We start from the raw sequence: 20,058 nt of genomic DNA, 5'->3' as shown, positions 1-20,058 counted from the left end.
GCTTGTGGCCCAGAGCGGGTGTAGGAGGGCGATGCGTCCTCAAACTGGGCCAACTGGGAGGTCAACAAGTGGATAGGAAGTGTGTGCTTCACCTTGTAGGGTAGGGTCATTCAAAGTCTTCCTGGAGCACATCACTTTAGAGTCATGGGTCACCTTTTAGAAACAACGTGGCCTAATATTTTTCTCAGCGCAGCACATGGGCCCCCGGGGCGACTTGGGAAACGGTGGCTATGACCGCACATTTCCTTCAGTGATTTGTAGCCACTGTCACACCCGTGGCTTCTTGGCCACGCTGAGCTTCGGTCGTTCTGATTGGGTGTGTGTGTGTCTTGCAAGCACGTGCTCCTCACAGCCCAGAATCGCTGGCATCTGTTAGAGGACGTCTCTGGAGAGTTCTGATTGCCGCGGCATCCCGTGAGTTCATTATCGTCTGTGGTCTGCGTCAGCTGCCATTTACAGGGTCCAGCTGTTCAGGGGGTTGCCTCTCCCTGTGGGATGGCCGAGGAGACGAGACCCACCACGTGATGGTTAATATTGGCTGGCCACTTGACAGGACCTAGATTTGCCTGGGAGTGGAAAAAACCTCACGGAGGAAGCCAGTTTATGTAAAGCAAACCTCAAGTGGACTTGAGGGCTTTGATGGCTGAAGGGAAACCCTACACTACAGATCTCGGGGCAGAAGGAACTTGAGGCAAATGTAAACCACACAGTGTACTAGTTACTTCCACACCACTCGGACAAAACAGTGCACTAAAATAACTTAAGGGAGCCAAGCTTTATTTAAGATTTTCAATACTAAAGGGAGCCAAGCTTTATTTAAGATATCGGTTTCAATACTAACGGTTTCAATACATCAACGTGGGAAGGCATGAGAAAACAGCTCCGTTCATATCTCAGTGACCAGAAGGCAGATTGAAGCCACAACCAAGACATAACTTTCCAAGGGTGGCCCCTAGTAACCCGCTGGCACCAGCCAAGGCTATCTCCTTATGAGAGTCTTTGTCTTAAAGGTAACGTCCACCAAGAAACAAGGCTCAAAATATGAGCTTGTGAGGGATATTCTAGACTCAAACTGTCGCAGGCACCCCTCCCTTCTCCTTCCCCTGTCCCTCCTCTCTCCAGAAAGTGTCTCACCAAGTAGCTCGGGCTATCCTCAAACTAACAGTCCTCCTGCCTCAGCCCCTGACAATGGGATTATAGGCAAGAGTTATCCAACACAGCTCACCCTTTCTGAGGAACGTGGGGAAAGGATGTTCAGGGGGAGAAAGGAGAGACTAATGAGGAAGTTAGTGAACTAAAGCCATTTCCTGGAACTCCGTGGATGGAGGGAGACCTCTTGGTTCAAACAAGATCACACAGAGCCCCTTCAGGATCGATCCAGCTTTTTCATCTCTGCACCATTTCTGAGCTCGGCAGATATGAACACCTAAGCTGGATGCCAGGGACACTTGGGGGAGCCACACAGTAACCTTGTGAGGATGGGGCGGCGTCTTCTCCGGGCTGTGAGACAGAGAAGGTCTAGGGAGCACACAGCAAAGAGGACTCACTGTCCCAGAACGAACTCGGGTTGCCAGGCATGTGGTTGCCGGGTGACCGGCCGGCTGTTTACCGCAGGACTGAGCCGAGCCACTGCGCCGGGGCTCGCAGCATCCACCATGGCCTTCCGTAGCGCGGGCACTTTAATGACCGAATTCAATGCCACCTTTGTGCCACCAGCCCTCATGCCCGGGTAAGCCGCCAGGCACCCTGACACACTTGAACTTGCCGGTCAGAACCCTCCCCCTCCTCTCTTCTGCACACACGTGCCGGAATGCCGAGGCTCCGCCCTCCGGGTCTGGGGATTTCAAGGAACCCCACCTGGCCAATGTTTCCTTCTTGGCTTTCATGGTCTTTCTGCTGTAACAGCAGACTGGCAGGCAGGTGGTGGGGCTGGAGAAGTGGATGGCTGAGAATTAGCCCACCTGCTGTGGATGGGGCCAGACCGAAGGAGAAAGAGAATATGAAAATGTGTGTGTTTGGAGCAAGCAGCCTCCTGGGGGGAGGGGGCCGGGAGTGCCTGGCTTTCCAGGAAGCTGACTGAAGGAGGGACTGACTGGGTGGGCATGCCTAGCAGAATCTGGCAGGGCAGTTATGTGACAGTTGGTAGTGTACACTATCCACCTGAGCTTTATACATACTTTCTTCTGCAAACTGAGCAGGCTGCAGGATGAAAGCCACCAGCGGCAACCAAACACAGTGTATTTTACATAAAACCCGAGTTGTTTTCCTGCAGAAGAAGCAGGGCACAGAGGGGCTCTCATGTTATCATTGTTTTCACCATTGTTTTCTGAAACAGTGCATGTGGAATAGTTGCTCCCAGAGTTTGGGGCTTGGCTAACATCTGGCCTGTCTCTGGATGGGACCCTTGGGACAAAACTAGTTTACAAAGCATAGTAGTTTCCCAAGGCCAGCCAGGCACGTTGGATCAGCTGGCCATTCACTCCTTCCTCACTTGGAAAAGATACTGAGTGCTCTTGGTGAGTGGGGCCGGTGTTGTAGGATCCCCCCGGAAACAGATTCTATTCAGATTTTCTTTATATTTTGAGACAGAGTCTCACTAAGTTACCTGGGCTGACCTTGAACTCAGGCTGTAAGCTAAGCTGTCCTTGAACTTTTGATGCTCCTGCCTCGTCCTCCCAAGTGCTGGCATTAGAAACCTAAGGTTGGGTGACCTGGGTCTCATGTAAATACTTAAGATTTAGTTCAAAACATCTTTGGGGCCAAGGCTAGCAGTGGTTTTTCCACATTCTAGCTGTCTGTCATGAGGTATGGCGTTATACATTGATCTTTTATTTGTTTTTTCTTACCTCTCTACAGTAGTGGGTCTCTACTTGTAGGTCTCAATCCCTTTGGGGGGGGTGAAAGGGGGTCACAAGGGTCACATGTCAGACACCCTGCATATCAGATATTTACATTATGATTATAGTTAGGAGACAGCAACAAAATAATTGTATGGTGGGGGTCAGCACAACACAAGGAACTGTGTTATAGGCCTGCAGCATTAGGAAGTTGAAAGCCACTGCTCCACTGGTTTTTATTGGAAGAACTTCTTCTGCCAAGCCCTGGTGTGCCAGCAGCCCTATCCCACAATTCCTTCACTCTAGAAGCTTTGGAGGCTGTAATTTCAGGGTAACCCCCACGGTGCCTCTCTAAACAGGCTGCTTGCTTGTTAGTCTACAGTTTCCTTGAGTGCTGCATCCTACCCATGATGCCTTTGGAAGCAGTAAAGGACCAGCCTGGCCTCTGCTGGGCAGAGCAACTGAACCATGTCTGTCAAGACTTTTCTGGGAGAGACATGCTTTCCTTAAAGGTCTCCATCAGCGAGGAATGAATCAGGACGTCTGGTGTCTCTCCCCCTCGGTGGCAATTCCCTAACATAATGGAAGACTCCAGGATTCCCTACCTGACTTGGATAATTATTATTTTTTTCCTGTTCTTTTTCAAACATTAATGACAGATTTTAAGGAACAGGCAGTCTCTTCTGACACTTAAAACATCCCCTTTGTGGTTTCATCTACAGGCAGAGAACGTTTGGGTTGCTTGGGACCACACAGATTTCACGGCCAACCTCCCTGCAGTTTCAGATGTGGGTTTGGAGGTCACGGGGTCTATGCATGACCTCCCGCTGGTGACTGTAGAGAGCTGGGCTAGAGCCAGGTCTCTGGTTCCCAGAAGTAACACCATGATCCTCCCCACCAAGCATGTGCCAGGCCCTCCCTGTGCTATGTCCCTTACGAGTCCTCTATAGAAAGGTTTCCATAGGCTCAGTGGGTAAGGGAACTTGACGATCTGAGTTCAATACCTGGCACCCACACGGTGGAAGGAGCAGATAATCCACTCCGGAAAGTTGTCCTCTGACCTCCATACACACGCAGCACCATCCCCTAAAAATAAGTAAATAAATAAATAAATAAATAAATAAATAGGTCTTCATAGCAACCGAGAGGAGGATTGAGCATCTTGCCCAGGGCTACTCAACAAGACCTCTCGGCTTTAACATTCTTCTCTATCCCAATATCTACGCTGAGCCCTGGTGGAGCACAGCACAGGTACCCCTTACTCTGCAGGGCGTGGGGAGAGAGACAGACACCGGAGCCAGCCTGCCTGGGTTTGAGTTCTGGTCCTGTCATTGCTTTTCTGTTGACAAGCTCTACTTAGATATCAAGTAAATGAAAACAACCGTGTGCAGGTTAAAGGAAAGGAAATCATCCAATGTGTGCAAATCCCTGTACTTAGTAACTGTTATCTGTTATTGGTAGTTAGGCCACTACTGTATTCAAAGCCTGAAGCTCTGGGGGGCTGGGGGAGGGGCAGCACCAGATGAGAATGATGATGGTGGTGGTGGTGGTGGTGGTGGTGGTGGTGGTGGTGATGATGATGATAACGATGGTAGTGGTGTTGATGGCGATGTTGATGATGATGACAGTGTTCAGATAGCTATCAGGTTGGCCTGTTTTGTTTCTTGCTGTCCCTAAGTGGCACATTGTTCAGGAACCTTTCATAGATAATATCTTTATGTACCTGGCCCACTATCTGACTATACCTTGTCACACTTACCGGACAAAGAACTCTTGAGTTCAAGGCCCTGGAACCGTAAGCCTTTTGGAGGTATAAGACCTGTTCCTGTCAGAGTCTGCCCCCTGCCTGCAGATCAGCACAGGTGGGTGGCACCTTCGCTGGGTCTCTCCCTCCACCCACGCGTTTTGTGTGTTCACTCGTGCCACTTCCGAAGCTCACTCTAGAGGACTTGCCGTGTTTACCCCGATCTGGGACAGGAACCCTCCTGGTTGTTAAGAAGTCAATGAACCTTGGAAAGCACATGGCGGGTGGCACACCGTGACACAGGAGGGGGTCTTCCAGCAAGTTCAGTTATCCAAGTTCCACCACAGTCTGAAATTAAGAATGGAAACTTCCAGAGCTAAATAATTCATAAGCTTTAAATAACGTTAATTATGGTGTGTTGCAATTGTCCATTATACCACTAGTCATTGTTAGTCTTTCGTACACAGTTTACGTTAGACTTCATCATGAGCTCATAGGCACAGGAAGAAAGTGAATAGCGAGAGTTAAATACCTGGGGTCTCTTGGCAAATAAATCCTCCAGAAAAGAGAGTGCTCTGTCTGTGTCCTTCCTGTAAAATCTAACAGATAGAAACGAGAGAGCACAGACCGTATGATCAGGAGTGACGGTTTCTGCACACTTATTTACTTAGTTTTTCATACCATTCGTTTAAGTGCAACTTTAAGTAACTCCATTTTTTATACTAGCTATCTATTCATTTATCTTTTAATACTAGCTTTTTAAATAACAGCCATTTTGGAAATTTTAGCAACGATTCTTCCGAGGCCACCTGAGCAGCGACCCATTCCCTGCACCTGCCAGCTCTCCGGGGCCTGTGGCTTCTTGAGCGAGGTGTGGGAGATGGGAAAGAGTGGACATGATGGGGTTGGGCAGAGCTTGGGAGATGCTGCCTCCGAGGTGGGCCACTCCGCCATGGAGTGTAAAGCAAGGGCGGCCTCAGCTGGATGTGGGTGTCACTGTCAGATCCTCTGAGAGCTTTAGTGTGTGTTTTTCCTTGGACTACGCAGAGAGGTTCTGACGCCATTGATCAGACTAAGCACAAGGATGAGGTTTTTTTCCAACCCTCCCAGGTGATTCCAGTGTGGAGGACTTCAGTGAAGGGGCAGGCGGCAGCCTAAGCATTTTTAGAAAGGCATCTCCTGGTGTGGGACCTTCCTGTTGTGTGCACCCCTCCCGTGTGTGTGATAGCTCCAGCCTCAGGGTTGCAGGCTGCAGGGTCTGACTGAGGCTCACAGGCAGCCATCTTCTGTCAGTCTCATCCCAGCTGCAGCTTGCAGGAACAGGGGGCACCCCAGCTGCAGGAGCAGGGGGCACCCCAGCTGCAGGAGCAGGGGGCACCCCAGCTGCAGGAGCAGGGGGCACCCCAGCTGCAGGAGCAGGGGGCACCCCAGCTGCAGGAGCAGGGGGCACCCCAGCTGCAGGAGCAGGGGGCACCCCAGCTGCAGGAGCAGGGGGCACCCCAGCTGCAGGAGCAGGGGGCACAGGGCATTCAAACACCAGACTGTAAGTCCCCACTTCCTTCCTGCTCTAGATTCTGCCCCTTCAGGAAGTCCCACCTCAATGCTCCCTCCTAGGTTCTATTGAAAGTGTCCTCTGGCCGTCTTACCTTAGTTCCAGGGTGGTCCTTTACTTCTCTCACCACCTCTGCCCCAAGGCTATTTCCTCCTCCTCCTCCCTATGCTGTTCAGAGAGCTGGAGTAGTTCTTAATTGGCAGATAACTCTCACACAAGGCAGGGCATTACCTGGGCTTTGTACCTCCTTTCCTAGGGAAAAGATGGGCTCTCCAAAAAAAAAAAAAACAAAACCGAGCCTCCGAAGGCCAATTTGACCCAATAAATATTTACAGATCACCTACTGAGCAGGAATGGCAGGAACACAAACAAGTATAGAGAGAATATTCCAAGGGTTCAGACCACTCCAAATACAATAGAATGTGCACAGGTCAGTCACCCTGAGCATGAGCCTAGGCGAGCATGGCCTAGGGGTAAATCACTAGAGGCTCCACAGGAGTGAAGGTACTTGGGTTGGGAATGCAGCTAAACGATAAGCGCAGGAGCCTAGCAGACATGGGGCCCTGCTTTCAATTCATAGCTTGTTTAAGAAAAGGAGTACACTTGGCATCCCCTGGAATGGTATTCTGTACACAGGCTCACAGCCAGGAACTCGACCCCCAGAAGCTGGCCTGCTTTGTTCTTAATGCCACAGGCAGTGGGGAGCGTCGAAGTTGTGCCAGGGTGTGGGAAGGGGCGGGAGGACACCATCAATATTGTCCTCAGTGGAAGGTATAGAAGAGGAGGCTGCAAAGGAACTGGGAACACACGGAACGTAGCAAGTTAATTAGTTAATAAGGCTGCTCGAGGGATTCCTGATGCTCATGGTAATTAATTTTAATGTCAGCTATGGGGCCAGCCAGGGCTCTTAAGAGGCAGGAATAGGATTGCTCCCTGCACACAGTGATCCACAGTGGGCCTTAGAATCCATCTGTGGTCTTGGCCCAAGAGCTCTGCTCAGCATCTCCTGGCTTGTGACAGGTAGATGGAGAAACACACGGCTCTTGATAAAAGACAGGGACAGAAGGACTAGGTAGGAGATGAGCGTGTGCTATTGTCCGATGCCCTGTTATAAAACCTGCCATTCCCTTCGGTCACACAGGGCAACAGAAGGCTCTATTGTGGAGCTCTGTGGGGTCTGTGAAGGCCCACACACCCAGGGACACACGCCTAGCTTCTTGATGTGTCCTCTGAGCGCTAAATAATGAGACCGCGTGCACACGAATACACCTGGCAGAGATGAGAATTCAGAAGGGAAGCCAGGCAGAGCTGAGGAGAGTTGTGGAGGTGGGGGCCTCTATTCTATTGAGACGGAAATATCTTGGCATTCAGAGGGGGCGGGAAGGCAGGGAGCAGAGGAAGAGCATGCAGGGAGCTTGGGGGTGTCAAGAGAAGAGTCAGAGGAATAAGTCTCATTTCCGTGTTCTTTTCTTCTGAAAAGCCCAACGCCCTGTGGGTGGGATGCTTCATGGGCTCCGAACCTCCGAACCTCTGAACTTCTCTTAAGTGATAAGACACTGACCAGAACCAGCTTGGGGAGGAAAAGGTTCATTTGCCTTACAGGTCCAATCGTAGTCCATCACTGAGGGAAGCCAAGGCGGGGACTCAGGCAGGGGCAGGAGCCTGGAGGCAGGAACTGAGCAAAGACCACAGAGAAACTGGGCTTACTGGCTTGCTCCCATCGCTTGCTCAGCCCCCTTTCTTCTATTACTAATTAAGAAAATGCCCCCACATGCAGTCTGATGGAGGCGTTCTTTCAGTTGAAGTTCCCTCTTCCCAGATGATTAGCCGTGACAAGTTAACAAACACAAAACATCCACATCAGGTACAGGGTGAGGTTAGGGGCCAACTCAGAGTGCTGGCTCCTCCCAAGGGAGTGGAAGACAAATGCCCTGGTGGGCAGAAGGTCAGCCCTGCAGACAGAGGAAGTGGTGTGCACCTCTGCTAGGCCTGGGTGTCTAGAGGGCAGTGGGTAATGGTGTCAAGGTTGCTCTGACCTGGACACAGGTTACTGCAAGGGTGGGGGGGGGTGTGCATGGGATGGGACTGGGGGAGGGGAGAGGTGGGGACAGGACTTGGCTGAGGAGAGACTCTAGGAGAATTGAGACGGTCTTGGTGCGAGCATAGTTGTGGTAGAAAGAAAGATTTGGGGAGTCCATGAACAGGATCAGGTGCAGGTGATAGAGAAGAAACAGCAGACTGCTGTTTTCTGGAATGGGGGTGGTGTTAGCAAGGGCAGAATTATAACACCGGGCAGAAGAAGCAGGCAGGTTCCCTGTGTGGAGAGTGGAGCAGGAACATCGTGGGCAGAGTAGTTAGGGCTGGAGATGGAGCCAGGCATCATCAGGGCATGAGAGATGGAAATCTTTCACGGTGAAGTTTCCCCAAAGGAGTCAATCTTTGAAAAGAGAACCATGGGTAATACCAAGACAACTCATGACTAGGGCTGACCCTCCACCAGACCTTTCCAGTCTCCTGATCTGTGGCTCTCCTAAAGCCAAGCCCTTCTCCCAACTCCCAAAGGAAACTCTTCCACAGAGCTCGGCCAGTACCCACCCACAGAGTGGGCCTTCGTCCTTGGCCTTTCATGAGAACCCTGACCATGATCCAACTTGAGTTGGAGCCGATCTTTCTTAGTTACCAACCCGGCCCAGCAGACAGGACACAACCTCATGACACCATGACTTCTGCCTTATGGTCCCCATAGCCTAGCATTGTGCCACCACACAGTGGCTTCACAGTAAAGTGACTTTTAACCTCCCTCTGTCTCTCCTTCTCTGTCTCTCTCCTAGATGCATATACAAAGAAAAAAAAAAGCAGTGAATCTTCCCAAAGCCAACACCCAAAGTTACCGTTTGGTGAAACCCACCTTAGGTCTAAAAATAGGGCCAGAAAAAGGACAGGCATGAAATCTTATAAAAGCAATTATATTTAAAAAAAAAAATACAATCAGACCCTATTTGCTATTTCAAAATGAAAGTGTGAAATTTAATCTCACTAGAATGTAAGAGAAGGGAACTGAAATAAACGGGAAGACTTGGCAGACTTTAGATAAATGTCATCTCTTCATAAAAAGATATTAATCCCTCAGAATAAAAAGATATTAATCCTTCAGAGATCCCTGGGCGTTGGGGGCAGGGCAGGGAGAAAGCTCCCAAGGGAGGCTGAGAGAGTCATTTTGCCACGTGCTCTCGGTGGCATTTGCGTCTTCCATGTCACGGGCTGACTGCTGGGAGACATTCTTAGTGCGCCCCCACCTCCCCTCCACCCACCTGTCCATTTTCGTTGCTCGAGTTATTTCTGCCTTGACAGGTTTTATAACATTCACTTCTGCTCTGCAAGCAGCGCTCACCTGGCTGCTATTCCTAGTCGCGTTCTTAAGTAGGTTGGAAGAGCAGCAGCCCTCGCTCTCACAGACGCTCTCCCTGACTGAATCCCGTTTCCCCTTTGAACCGCCCTGTGGTTGGCAGGGTTTTGTCATTGAACGCTCCCTTTAGGGAGAGCCCGTGAGTATTTTCTACATCTTCAGGCAGGGGAAGGAGCGGCTGGCCACTTGGCTGAGGCGATAGTCTCAGGTCACGCTCCTGTAGAGGGCGCCCTTCCTTCTTCCTCCTTTCCTGCCTCCCTTCATTCCTTCTGGTAGTGGTGTGGTCTCGTAGTTAGGGTTTCTACTGCTGTGAAGACACCCAATAGCCACAACTCTTATAAAGAAAACATTTGTTGGGGGCTGGTTTATAGTTCAGAGGTCCCGCCCATTGTCATCACGTCAGGAGGCGTGGCGGGCAGCGTGCAGGCAGCCGTGGTGCTAAGCATCCTATATCTGGATGGTGGGCAGCAGGAAGAGTGTTAGGATAAAGCACTGGGGGTACCTTTGGTGGGGCTGGGGCCAAGGTGTGCTGCTATCACACCGCACAACAGATCTAATGCAGGTTTATCATGGGTGGGGGCAGGGTGGGGGCAAAAGGCTGTCTTGGAATGGTGACATGAGGGTGAGCTTCTGAAACCTCAAAGCCCACTCCCAGTGACACACTTCTTCCAACAAGGCCACTCCCCATGAGCCCATGGAAGCCATTTTCATTCAAACTCCCACATGTGATGTGGTGTGTGGGGGGGCGTTTAAATGTTTTTATTGCATTTATTTATTTTATGTATCTGTATGTACATGCACATATATGTGGGCACTGCTGCACCAGTGGGAGTGGTCCTCTCCCTCCTTCGTGTGGGTTCTGAGCATTAAACTCAGGGTGTCGGCTTGGTGGTAAGTGCCTTTACTGAGCCATCTCACTGGCTCTCCGCAGTACTTGTTGGGGTGGAGTCTCGAACCCGGAGCTCTTCGGTGGGATGGACTTTGCAGTTTATTGAATCTGGATTTGGGGGAGGTTTCCCGTACAGCATGAAACTCTGCGTCTGCTTCTCAGAGTCGCTCCCTCCCTAACAGGGATTGCCATTGGCCCAAATGTAGCAGAGGGACTGTGTGAGCCAAAGACATTGGATGGCCCCAGATGGCCTTGATCAAAGCAGTAGAGGTTTAGGGAGCAGTGGTGGGATGGGGCGGGTGGCACTGAGAGACGACAGGGAAAGCAAGGGTCGAAGAGAGGAAGACGGAAGTTCGGGGGTCATTCCTTCGAGAGACAGAGACATGAAGGAAGAGGAAGGGGAGGATATGAGAGGCAGCATCTCCCCACACAGGGAAAACGTGAGGAGAAGAGGAGACATGGAAGATGGCAGGGAGGAAGCCAACTGTGTACCTCATCACTGCTGAAGACACACTGTCTGCTCATCTGAGAGAAACAGTGGAGACAAGAAGGTGGACTCCAGGCCAAGGAGGGGCGAGCCATGGTACAGAGGAGGAGTCTGTCTTCTGAGAGAGACCAACGTGGCCACCCATGCTCCCAGGAGAGGCCAACAAAGACTCCTGAGCTCTCAGTCTCTACATCAGAGGGGACATGGCGGTCAGCGGGAAGTCCAGGAGGATCCAGAAGAAAGAGCTCCGAAGCAGATGGAGAAGTATCAAGATCCCATGAAGTTAAAGGACAGAGTGAAGGAGCTAGGGAGAGACCTGTGAGGCCAGTGATGGGGTCGCGTGGCCCGGCCTCCTCTGTGGCTACTTTACTTCCTGCTCTGATCCAGGCGGCATTCTTGCTACCAGATCCCAAGCCCACTGGCAGGAGGGACAAGACCAGGAGCCAGAGGGACAAGACCAGGAGCCAGAGGGACGAGACTGATATTTTTACCACAACAGAAATCAACCAGCAGCTCTGTCTGTTACTCAACAAGGTTTTCTTGCCTTTTTCCCCCTGAAGCCACAGGGAAGGACATAATTTACTATCACCTAATTCTAGGCCTGCGCCTGTTGGTAAGGAGGCCTCTGGAGACACAGAACCCTTGGGGCGAGATGGGTGTCTGGAATGTAGGAACAGACAAGCCGTAGTTCCTTGTACCATCAGGGCTTCTCTGGGATTGCCCTGGCGTGCGGTAGGACATCAATTCTCATGGAGGGTGGTTGTCTTAAGGCATATACAGGAGTCCCTGGAACTCGGTCACTGACCCTCTAGTGTTTGTCAACCTACGGTCCACTGCGCCCATCACCACGGCTGCTGGTGCACTATCTGCTCATCTTTTTATCTGTTTAATGAACAATTTATTTTCTCCTCACACACAACATACCAGACCACTTATGGAGAACCAGCGACTCAGATAGGTAAAACCCAGCCCCATTCTGCATCTGAGAAGCTCGCCATCTGGTGGAAGGCATGGAGAGTTGTAGCGTTCTGAACAGCACAGAAAGAGATGCAGGTGATGAGGTGATGGAGGGAATATTAGGGTACAAAGGCAACAGATAGAGCTGAGAGAGAGAGAGAGAGAGAGAGAGAGAGAGAGAGAGAGAGAGAGACTGACTCTCAGGGGTGGTATCTGACAAGTCTAAGGGACCATTTAACACTCGGAGGCAGAGCGTGGTAACATGCATTTGGCACTCAGGAGGTAGAGGCAGGCAGAGCTCTGAATTTGAGGCCGACTTGATCTGTATAGTAAGTTCCAATCCAGCCAGAGTTACACAGTGAGATCCTTTCTCAAAAGGAAATAGGAGAGGGACAGAGGGAGTGAAATGGACAGATTGACATCCTGATTGCAGGAGACACAGGGTAAGAACCCAGGAAAAGGAGGAGGCAAAATAGAGAGAACCCAGAGAGGGAGGGGACATGTCACCTATAGAATGGCAGTGGCTCCATAGGCCTGGGATGTCAGGTGGCCTTGCAGCACTCTGTGCTTGAAGATTCTGAGGCTAGATTATGGTGAAGGCCTGTGAGTCAGAACAGACCCCCCACGGAGCCCCAACCTTTAAAAGACTGTGAAAGGGAACAAAAGAAAGCTTAAGCGGTAAAGGAGTCCATCAACAACGGAAAGCTGATGCACATGTAATTGAACAAAGGGCAGCAAGCCCCAGCGCTGTAAGTCAAAGTTGACAGCTTCATAGTTCTAGCTTTATCACAACTAAAGGTTGTGACATTTCCCTGTGCAGCTAGGGAAAGCCACTGAGGCCAAGTGTGTGTCAGGGGTGTCCCTGCATGGAAGTCCAGAGAGACCATTGTGTGAAGCCATGAAATATAGCCTGGATTCTGTTGGAGACTTCAAGATGTTAGAGATGCCAGAGCTTTGGGGTACCTACCAAGGATAGCTGCTCACAGGGAGTAGAACCAGCCCAAGAGAGAAATGTGTGCTGCCATCAACAAAGCTGGAAGGACTTGGAATCTGAAGAGAGCTTTTACATCAAACACGGAGATGCAGAATTTGGAGTTTGTCCTGCTGGTTTTAGGTCTTGCTTCAATCCAGGATTTCCTCACTATGTTCCCTTTCCTCCTGTTTGGAGTGGTAATGTGTATTCTGTGCCATTGTATGTTGAAAGTGTGTGACCTGCTTTTTGCTTTTGCTTTTATAGAGATTATCATTAAGGGATCGTTTTAGTCTCAGTCTCGGGGACTTGAGCTTTGTGCTTTTAAACATCGTTAAGACTGAAAGATTATGCAGACTTTTGGACTAAATGTATTTTGTGTTGTGGTATGGCTACAGGTCTATGGTAGACACAGTAGGCAGTGTGGTAGGTTGAGTAAGAATGGCTTCCAAAGGCTCATAGGTTTGAATGTTTAGTCACCAGGAGTGGAACTGTTTAAAAGGATTAGAAGGATTAGGAGGTGTGGCCTTATTGGAGTGGGTGTGGCCTTGTTGGAGGAAGTGTGTCACTGGAGCTGGTTTTAAAAGCCCACACCAGGCCAACTGTTTCTTCTTCTGTCTGCAGATCAGTATATAGCTCTCTGTGCCATGCCATGCTCCCTGCCATGATGACAATGGGCTAATCTTCTGAAACTCTAAGCAAGCCCCCAATTAAATGCTCCCTTTTATAAGAAGTGCTTTGGCCATGGTGTCTCTTCACAGCTTTAGGACAGTGAGTTACTAAGACAGAGGTGGACTGAGGGTCTGAGTTCAGTTGCCTAGCATCCACATAAAGTTAAAAACCCAAGTATGGCAGGGCGCACCAGTAATTTGAGCACCAGGAGTCCAGAGGATCCATGGCACTCACTAGACAGAAAATCTAATCAAGTAAGCTCCAGATTCAGTGAGAGAACCCTGTCTCAAAAAGTCAGGTGGAGAGCAATGGTAGAACCCAAGAGCCACCATTGGCCTCCACACATGCCTGCATTCTGCCTGCCTGCCTGCCTGCCTACCTGCCTGCCTGTCTGTCTGTCTGTCTGTCTGTCTACCTCTCTTCTTTTCCTCCATCTCTTGGTCTCTGTCTCTCTCTGTTTCCCTGTCTCTGTCCTTTTCTCTCTCTCCCTCTCCCTTTCCCTCTCTCTCTCCCTCTCCCTTTCCCTCTCTCTCTCCCTCTCCCTCTTCCTCTCGCTTTCCCTCTCTCTCTGGGAAAGAATGGAGAAGGATGAAGAGATTCAAATGAATGGTCAGGGAAGTGGATACAAGTACAGAATATTCAAAAGTGACATTTCCAGGGTGGAGGGGAGAAGTCCTTTGTGCTAACATCCAGGAGGAGAAATCAGATGTTGGAAGGCGAGGAGTGGAGAGGAAGAGTGCCTATGTTGGCTGGAAAGATTTGGTTTGTGTCTGAAACTGCTGGGTATCCTTCCTCTGTTAGCCTCGTGTAGCCAAGGCTCTCCCATCTCAGAAGGGCCATGGAGACTTTGCTTTCACATCTTATGTCCCTCTTGCTGGGCCTCCTTGGCATCTAAAGAGTTGTTCAAGGGCATTTAACATCCCAGACCCATGGTCAAGGCCCCTGTGTGACGTGAATAAGCACCTTGTGAGGCCATGGGAATGTCAACCAGGAAACTACACTTATCTCGAGAAGGAGTGGGAGGGATCTGGGAGGAGTTGGGAGGGAAGGAATAGAACTGATGTAAATTCAGTACTCCTGTATGAAATTTCAAAAAGAATTTTTAATTAAAAAAAAGCAAAACACTTTGTCACCAACAGCATAATTCTCACCTCAAAGGAGAGGAAGAGAGTTTATTGTAGAGGCAAATATGAGTGTCTATGGGCCTGGAATGCAGAGTTAAATTACCCCAAATTCTCTGTTCCAACGTGGTAACTGTTGGATGAAGTTTTTATAGTAACAGAACAAAGTCATAAATCAAGACACTTTAAAAATACATTGGGGGAACATTGAGTAGGTGCTCGAAGCAAAGTTTCCTCTGTTAAAGGCCCCACATGCTATCTGACGGCGTTCTTACTTAGCCTTTTGGTTAGTAGAAAACAGGGTTTCAAGTTAATGCATTCAAATAGGTTTTACCTATTAGTCACTGGATATTAGGTCAGACACAGAGTTGAGCAAGATATAGCTGTTTAGGGGGATACAGATAGCCTAAGATGGGATGCAATTAGGCTCAGGACCTGCAATGTTCAGTCAGTGCCTTGGCCTTGAAAACAGTTTAGTTGGAAGTGCAGTTTCTTTAGGGAACTTCATCTGCAGGAACAAGACCTGGATCTGTGCTGCAGAAAACCAAGCGTTCACAGAGTTTCACCACTGAACTCCACCAGCTTCTCCCATTCTCTCTTTCTCTTGCAATGAGATGACCACAGAAGACCAGGGTCAGACAGAGCACCAGAATCTTCTGGCCGGCCCCTGAGGAGCTAGACGACCCACATAGCTCTGATGGTCCCGTAGGCTCCCTCAGGTTCACAGGGGCCCAGAGGCCTGTTCGCGTGACCTTTCCCCAAAGACCTAAGCATTCTGGTGCTCTTTGAGAATCCTTTCTCAGCCAGAGGGACACGGGGACCCTCAGTCGTCAGAGACCTGCCTGGGAACTAGCTATGGATGTCATGAGGTTGTGTCTTCCTCCACCCCCTCCCCGCTGTCCCTGCAGATATAAAGGCCATGTCCCCGGTGTGGCTTCCTCCTTTGGCTCTTCTTACGGTAACACCACCTTCAAGTACTTCCAAGACCTCCGCAGAACAGGCTTGGAGAAGAGCTACGCGCTCCTCAGTGGAGGTCGCTTTCCCACCATCTTCTCCCCTAACTCCCCACTGGTGCTGACTGACCAATCACAGAACTGGGATCTCTGGCTCCACCAGCCCACCTACAGCCGATTCAACCTGGACAACGGACGAATCACTGAGCTCAATCACTTTTACAAGGTGAGTCGTCTGCCTGGTCCCAGCCTGGGAAGCCCTGTGTGGCCGGAGAAGGGGCTTGTTTTTCCAGTTTCAGGGGCCAGGGGAGACTTCGTATGCAGGGATTTCCACAGCTCTGTCTCGCTCACTCACAGACAGTGTAGCTGGGAAACCTTCAGAGATGTCCCCTACCCCCTTTTTCTGCTCCCCAATGTCTTTTGACGCCATAGCTCTGTGGTGGAGATTTTATTTCTCTGATAAAACAACCACAACCAAAATCAACTTGGGGCAGAAAGGATTTCTTCGGCGTACACTTCTACATCACGGTCCACCACAGAAGGAAGTTGGGACAGGAGCTTAAGACAGGAACTTGGAGGCCGGAACTGGATCAGAGGCAGTGGGGAAACACTGCTTGCTCCCCACGGCTGCTCAGTCTTCTTACAACATCCAGGATCACCTACCAAACATGGTAGCATCCACATTAATCCAGGCTCTTTGCATCAATCAGCAACCAAGAAAATGCCCCACAGGTTTGCCTACAGGCCAGTCTGGGGTAGACATTTTCTCAACAGAGGTTCCCTTTTCCCAAATGACTCTAGCATGATTCAAGCTGATGTAAAACTAGCCAGCACAGGAAGGATACTCGCTTACCTCTTACATGAAGAAAAGGCCAAAAACAAACCCCAGGAGAAACCATACGCAAAGGCCCCACTGAAGTTCCCTTGTTCCCAGTATCCCTGTAAGAGTGTGCCCCACTGTACCCGACTGTCCATGATGGAAAGATGAAGATGGGGGGACCCAGTCACACACACACCCCAGTGCTTTTGCTTCTCTGAGTTAGCATGCGCATGCCTACCCGCTGTCTCCTTGTGGGAATGAGGGGTCGGCCCACCCTCCACTGGCTATGCCCCTTGAGGACACAGCCACTGCCTGGTGTCAGTGCAGGGGACTTGTCCTGAGTGAGGGAAGTTCCCCCAGGGCAGGATGAGTAGATGGTCTCTGGCTCTAGGAAGCCATGGGGCCATATCAGTGTGTGAGTGTCAGGCTTTCTCCCCATGTTGGCTCACTGCTGCAGGAGTGAGGGAGAAACAGAGCTTAGAGCATGCTCGTGTGCACATGTGTGTGCATAAACATGCTTGCATGGACAGCGTTTAGGCATGCAGATTTTAAGCTGGGATTTCAGACTTCATAGCAGCTTGGTCTCAGTTTACTCTCTGTAGCAAAACCGCTGTGTGATGCCAATATCCCTGATAGACGGAGGAACGGACTCTAACCAGGAACACTGGGGTGGGATGGGGATGCTCCACCCACCTCTTGCCAGCCGTATCTGGGAACAGGTGGCACAGCAACAACCCACTGTGTGTTCTTTGCTGAGCTATAGACAGTCCAGCATCAGCGGAAGTACTACCAAGACAAGACTGGCACTGTGCCCCGTGTTCCTTACTTTGTACTGCCCGTGAAGGAGCCAGACCGGTACCCTCTACCCACCGACCTGTGAGTGTCCCTCTCTTCCTCTCTGCCATCAACAAACACACACCCACAGGGCACCTCTTCCGCCAGCCACCGCCAGCCCTGGAGCCATGACCCTGAGAAACAGTTAACCTAGCCAGTGGTGCCTGCCATTACAGAGGAGCCCAGGTCTAGCAGTTGGGGGCAGGGGGAGGGAAGACGCCAGAAACCCGCATGGGAGGATCAGGAAGTGTTTTCCTGACTAGATGCACACTCCATAGCCTTGACTTGTGGGAACCTGCCAGCTGCCTTCTCTGCAAAGACCCTTCTCAAAGCTGCACCAGCCCAAAGCTGGAGCCGCTGCTGCCCTCTGGTGGCTGAATAGGACACTACCTGAACTAGGGATGGGTCATCAGCTTGCTACCCACACCTCTTCCCCTCCTAGGGAACCCAGCTTGGGATGTGCTGGGAACCTAATTCCGCACCAGGGACTTGGAAATACCTTAAAAGTCTAACTAGACAGGATTAAAAAAAGTAAGAAAACGCCTTACAGCCTAGCTCTGGCATCTGCTACAGGAGAGCCCCTCTGCCCACCCCAAGGAAAGACCGTCATTCCCTCCTGTCACCAAAGCACAGGTTTCACAAGTTTATTTCCAGGGGCCTTATGACTGGGTAGGGAGGTGACCTGTGCCTAGCTAGAGACCAGCTCAAGCCTGTTCCTCTCCCTACTCTCGCAACCTACCTGTTTCTGTCTGGGAAGGGGGCGGACTTAAGAGGTCAATGGACAGGTTTGGGTTTCTAACCTTTAACCCCTGCTTGCCTCAAGAGCCCCAGCCTCAGCATCCATATGTAGGTACAGCAGCTGTTCCTCACAGTTTGATAGACTTTGCTGACATTGTCTCAGTGCCTCTCTGTAAGACAGATAGGTCTGACACAGAAGACAGTAAACCGAGTCCAGTGCGGACCTCAGAAGCTTGTGCTGGGTTGCCTGGTGGTTGGAGACCCTGTCTGGGAAGAGGCCTATGTTTGTTGCAGTCAGCTCAGCCTTTGGGTTGACTGTCCCTCCATAGAAGCAGTTCTGAGCCAGTGGGTCCCTTGAACCTGAGCTTTTATTGGGGACAGGTCTCCTGGCATCGTATGGACTCTTCTGGAATCTTCAGATCCTTGTATCTCTTTCTTTTCCAAATGACCCAGTAGTCTGCACTACTGACCAAGCCATGCCTGATACAGATAGTTAATCTTAAGTGGCTGGGAGGGTCAGTGATCAGTTCTGTATCCTGGGCAGTCTCTAGCCTTTTGGGATTACAGCACCACCATTACCATCATCATCATCATCACTCCCATCACCTTTACCACCATCATCACCACCTCATGCACCATCCAACACCACCACCATCTTTATCGCAGCAGCCAGCATCTCCTGTAACGGCTGAGTTACTCCTCACCATGCACTAAGTGCCTTACATGCAGAGCTTCATTTGCTCCTCAAAACAAAGCCAAGAGGACAACAGTAGCAGCAGTTCACTGTCACATGGGTTTGTCTCCAGCAGGAGAGAGGAATCTAAGTCACTTTTCTCCTGAGTCCTTGTTCAGTCAGCAGATGTCACGCTGCCGATGGCTGCAGGGCCACAAAGCTATATTGGGTACATGAGGTTATGGTGAACATTCCTCCTCCTCCTCCTCCCCCTCCCCCTCCTCCTCACCCCCTCCCTTTCCCCTTCTCCCTTCCTCCCTCCCCCTCCTCCTGGGTACACTGCCTTAGATGGCCCATCTTTACCCTCAGGCCTCCTCTGAGCGAGAAGAGTAAGTGGAACCTTTTAAGAGTATCCCCTGACTATGTGAGAACCTACCAGACCTTCCCATCAGGGAAGAGAGTTTCTGCACAAGAGCGGCAAAGGCGGGACCTTTACTTCGAGTTCAGAGCCTGAAACCAGGTGACTGACATCAGGAAGCCTTGGTCTGACCAGGCTGGCTTGCTTGTAATAAAATCTTCAGCCACAACCATCCCGTGTGCCTCTCGGTTGGATCCTGTCACCATGCATGAAGGTGCCCTGAGTGCCTGGGGAGAAGCTAAGCCCGAGAGATTCGAACCAAGAAGCAGCTCCCAGTCACTGTGGGCCACCCAGCTGCACCTAGGTCAAGGCAGGTGGGGCTGGTGGGGGTGACAACAGTCAGGCTCAAAAGGCTACCCAGGCAGCTGGCCACTCGGGACGGAGTGGGCCACTCGGGGATGGAGACCTCTTTCACTAGAATAATTGAGAACACCCAGGTGGGTGGCATGACCCCCAAACATTTTCCCTCATTTTGTGCTCAGCTGACTGTTCCGTTACCAAGTCTGGGACCTCAGACTGCTGGACGGTGCTACTCACATTCAGAGTGGGGGGTTCCAACCTCGGTTAATCATCTTTGGAAACACCCTCACACATGCGCTGCAAAGGTGTATATCACTAACTCCCTAGGTGTCCCATCTGATTGATAATCCAAATAACCCAGAATTCTCCCTGGAGTCTTGGCATCATTTAATTGATCCTTGGGATAAGTTGTGAGGAAAGCATCATCCGCCCTCCTCACTGATGAAGTCGGGGAACTTCTGGGATGCGGAGAAAGTTGCCCAAGCGCGTAGTAAGGAAAACACATGGGCACGATTTGAACTAGGTCTTTTGAGCTCCCCAGTCCTGGTTTCTCCAATACCACACACCCATGTGTAGACAGAGGGAGTCTTTGTGATCCCAGGGGCCTGGTAGCAGCAGCAGCTGGGAGAGGGGAGGGGGCGGGGTCAGTTTTGGGGAGGGGGGGTGGGCGGGGGCAGTTCTTGAGGC

The 20,058-nt window shown here is 50.7% G+C and overlaps 1 protein-coding gene across 1 annotated transcript; it reads left to right on the top strand.

Annotated features, from left to right (window-relative positions):
• The first annotated feature begins 1,593 nt into the window (after positions 1–1,593).
• On the top strand, positions 1,594–19,242 carry Fam166c (family with sequence similarity 166 member C). The gene is made up of 4 exons (XM_032908695.1): positions 1,594–1,729; positions 15,544–15,814; positions 17,172–17,284; positions 19,023–19,242. Exons 1-4 carry the CDS (start codon positions 1,656–1,658, stop codon positions 19,165–19,167), a joined length of 603 nt encoding a protein of 200 aa, XP_032764586.1. The 5' UTR covers positions 1,594–1,655; the 3' UTR covers positions 19,168–19,242.
• The last annotated feature ends 816 nt before the right edge of the window (positions 19,243–20,058 follow it).

Source organism: Rattus rattus, chromosome 7, assembly GCF_011064425.1.
Source record: "Rattus rattus isolate New Zealand chromosome 7, Rrattus_CSIRO_v1, whole genome shotgun sequence".
Taxonomy (NCBI): Eukaryota; Metazoa; Chordata; class Mammalia; order Rodentia; family Muridae; genus Rattus; species Rattus rattus.
Note: the sequence above shows the minus strand (reverse complement) of the source record. Positions and strands in the feature narration are given on the sequence as shown.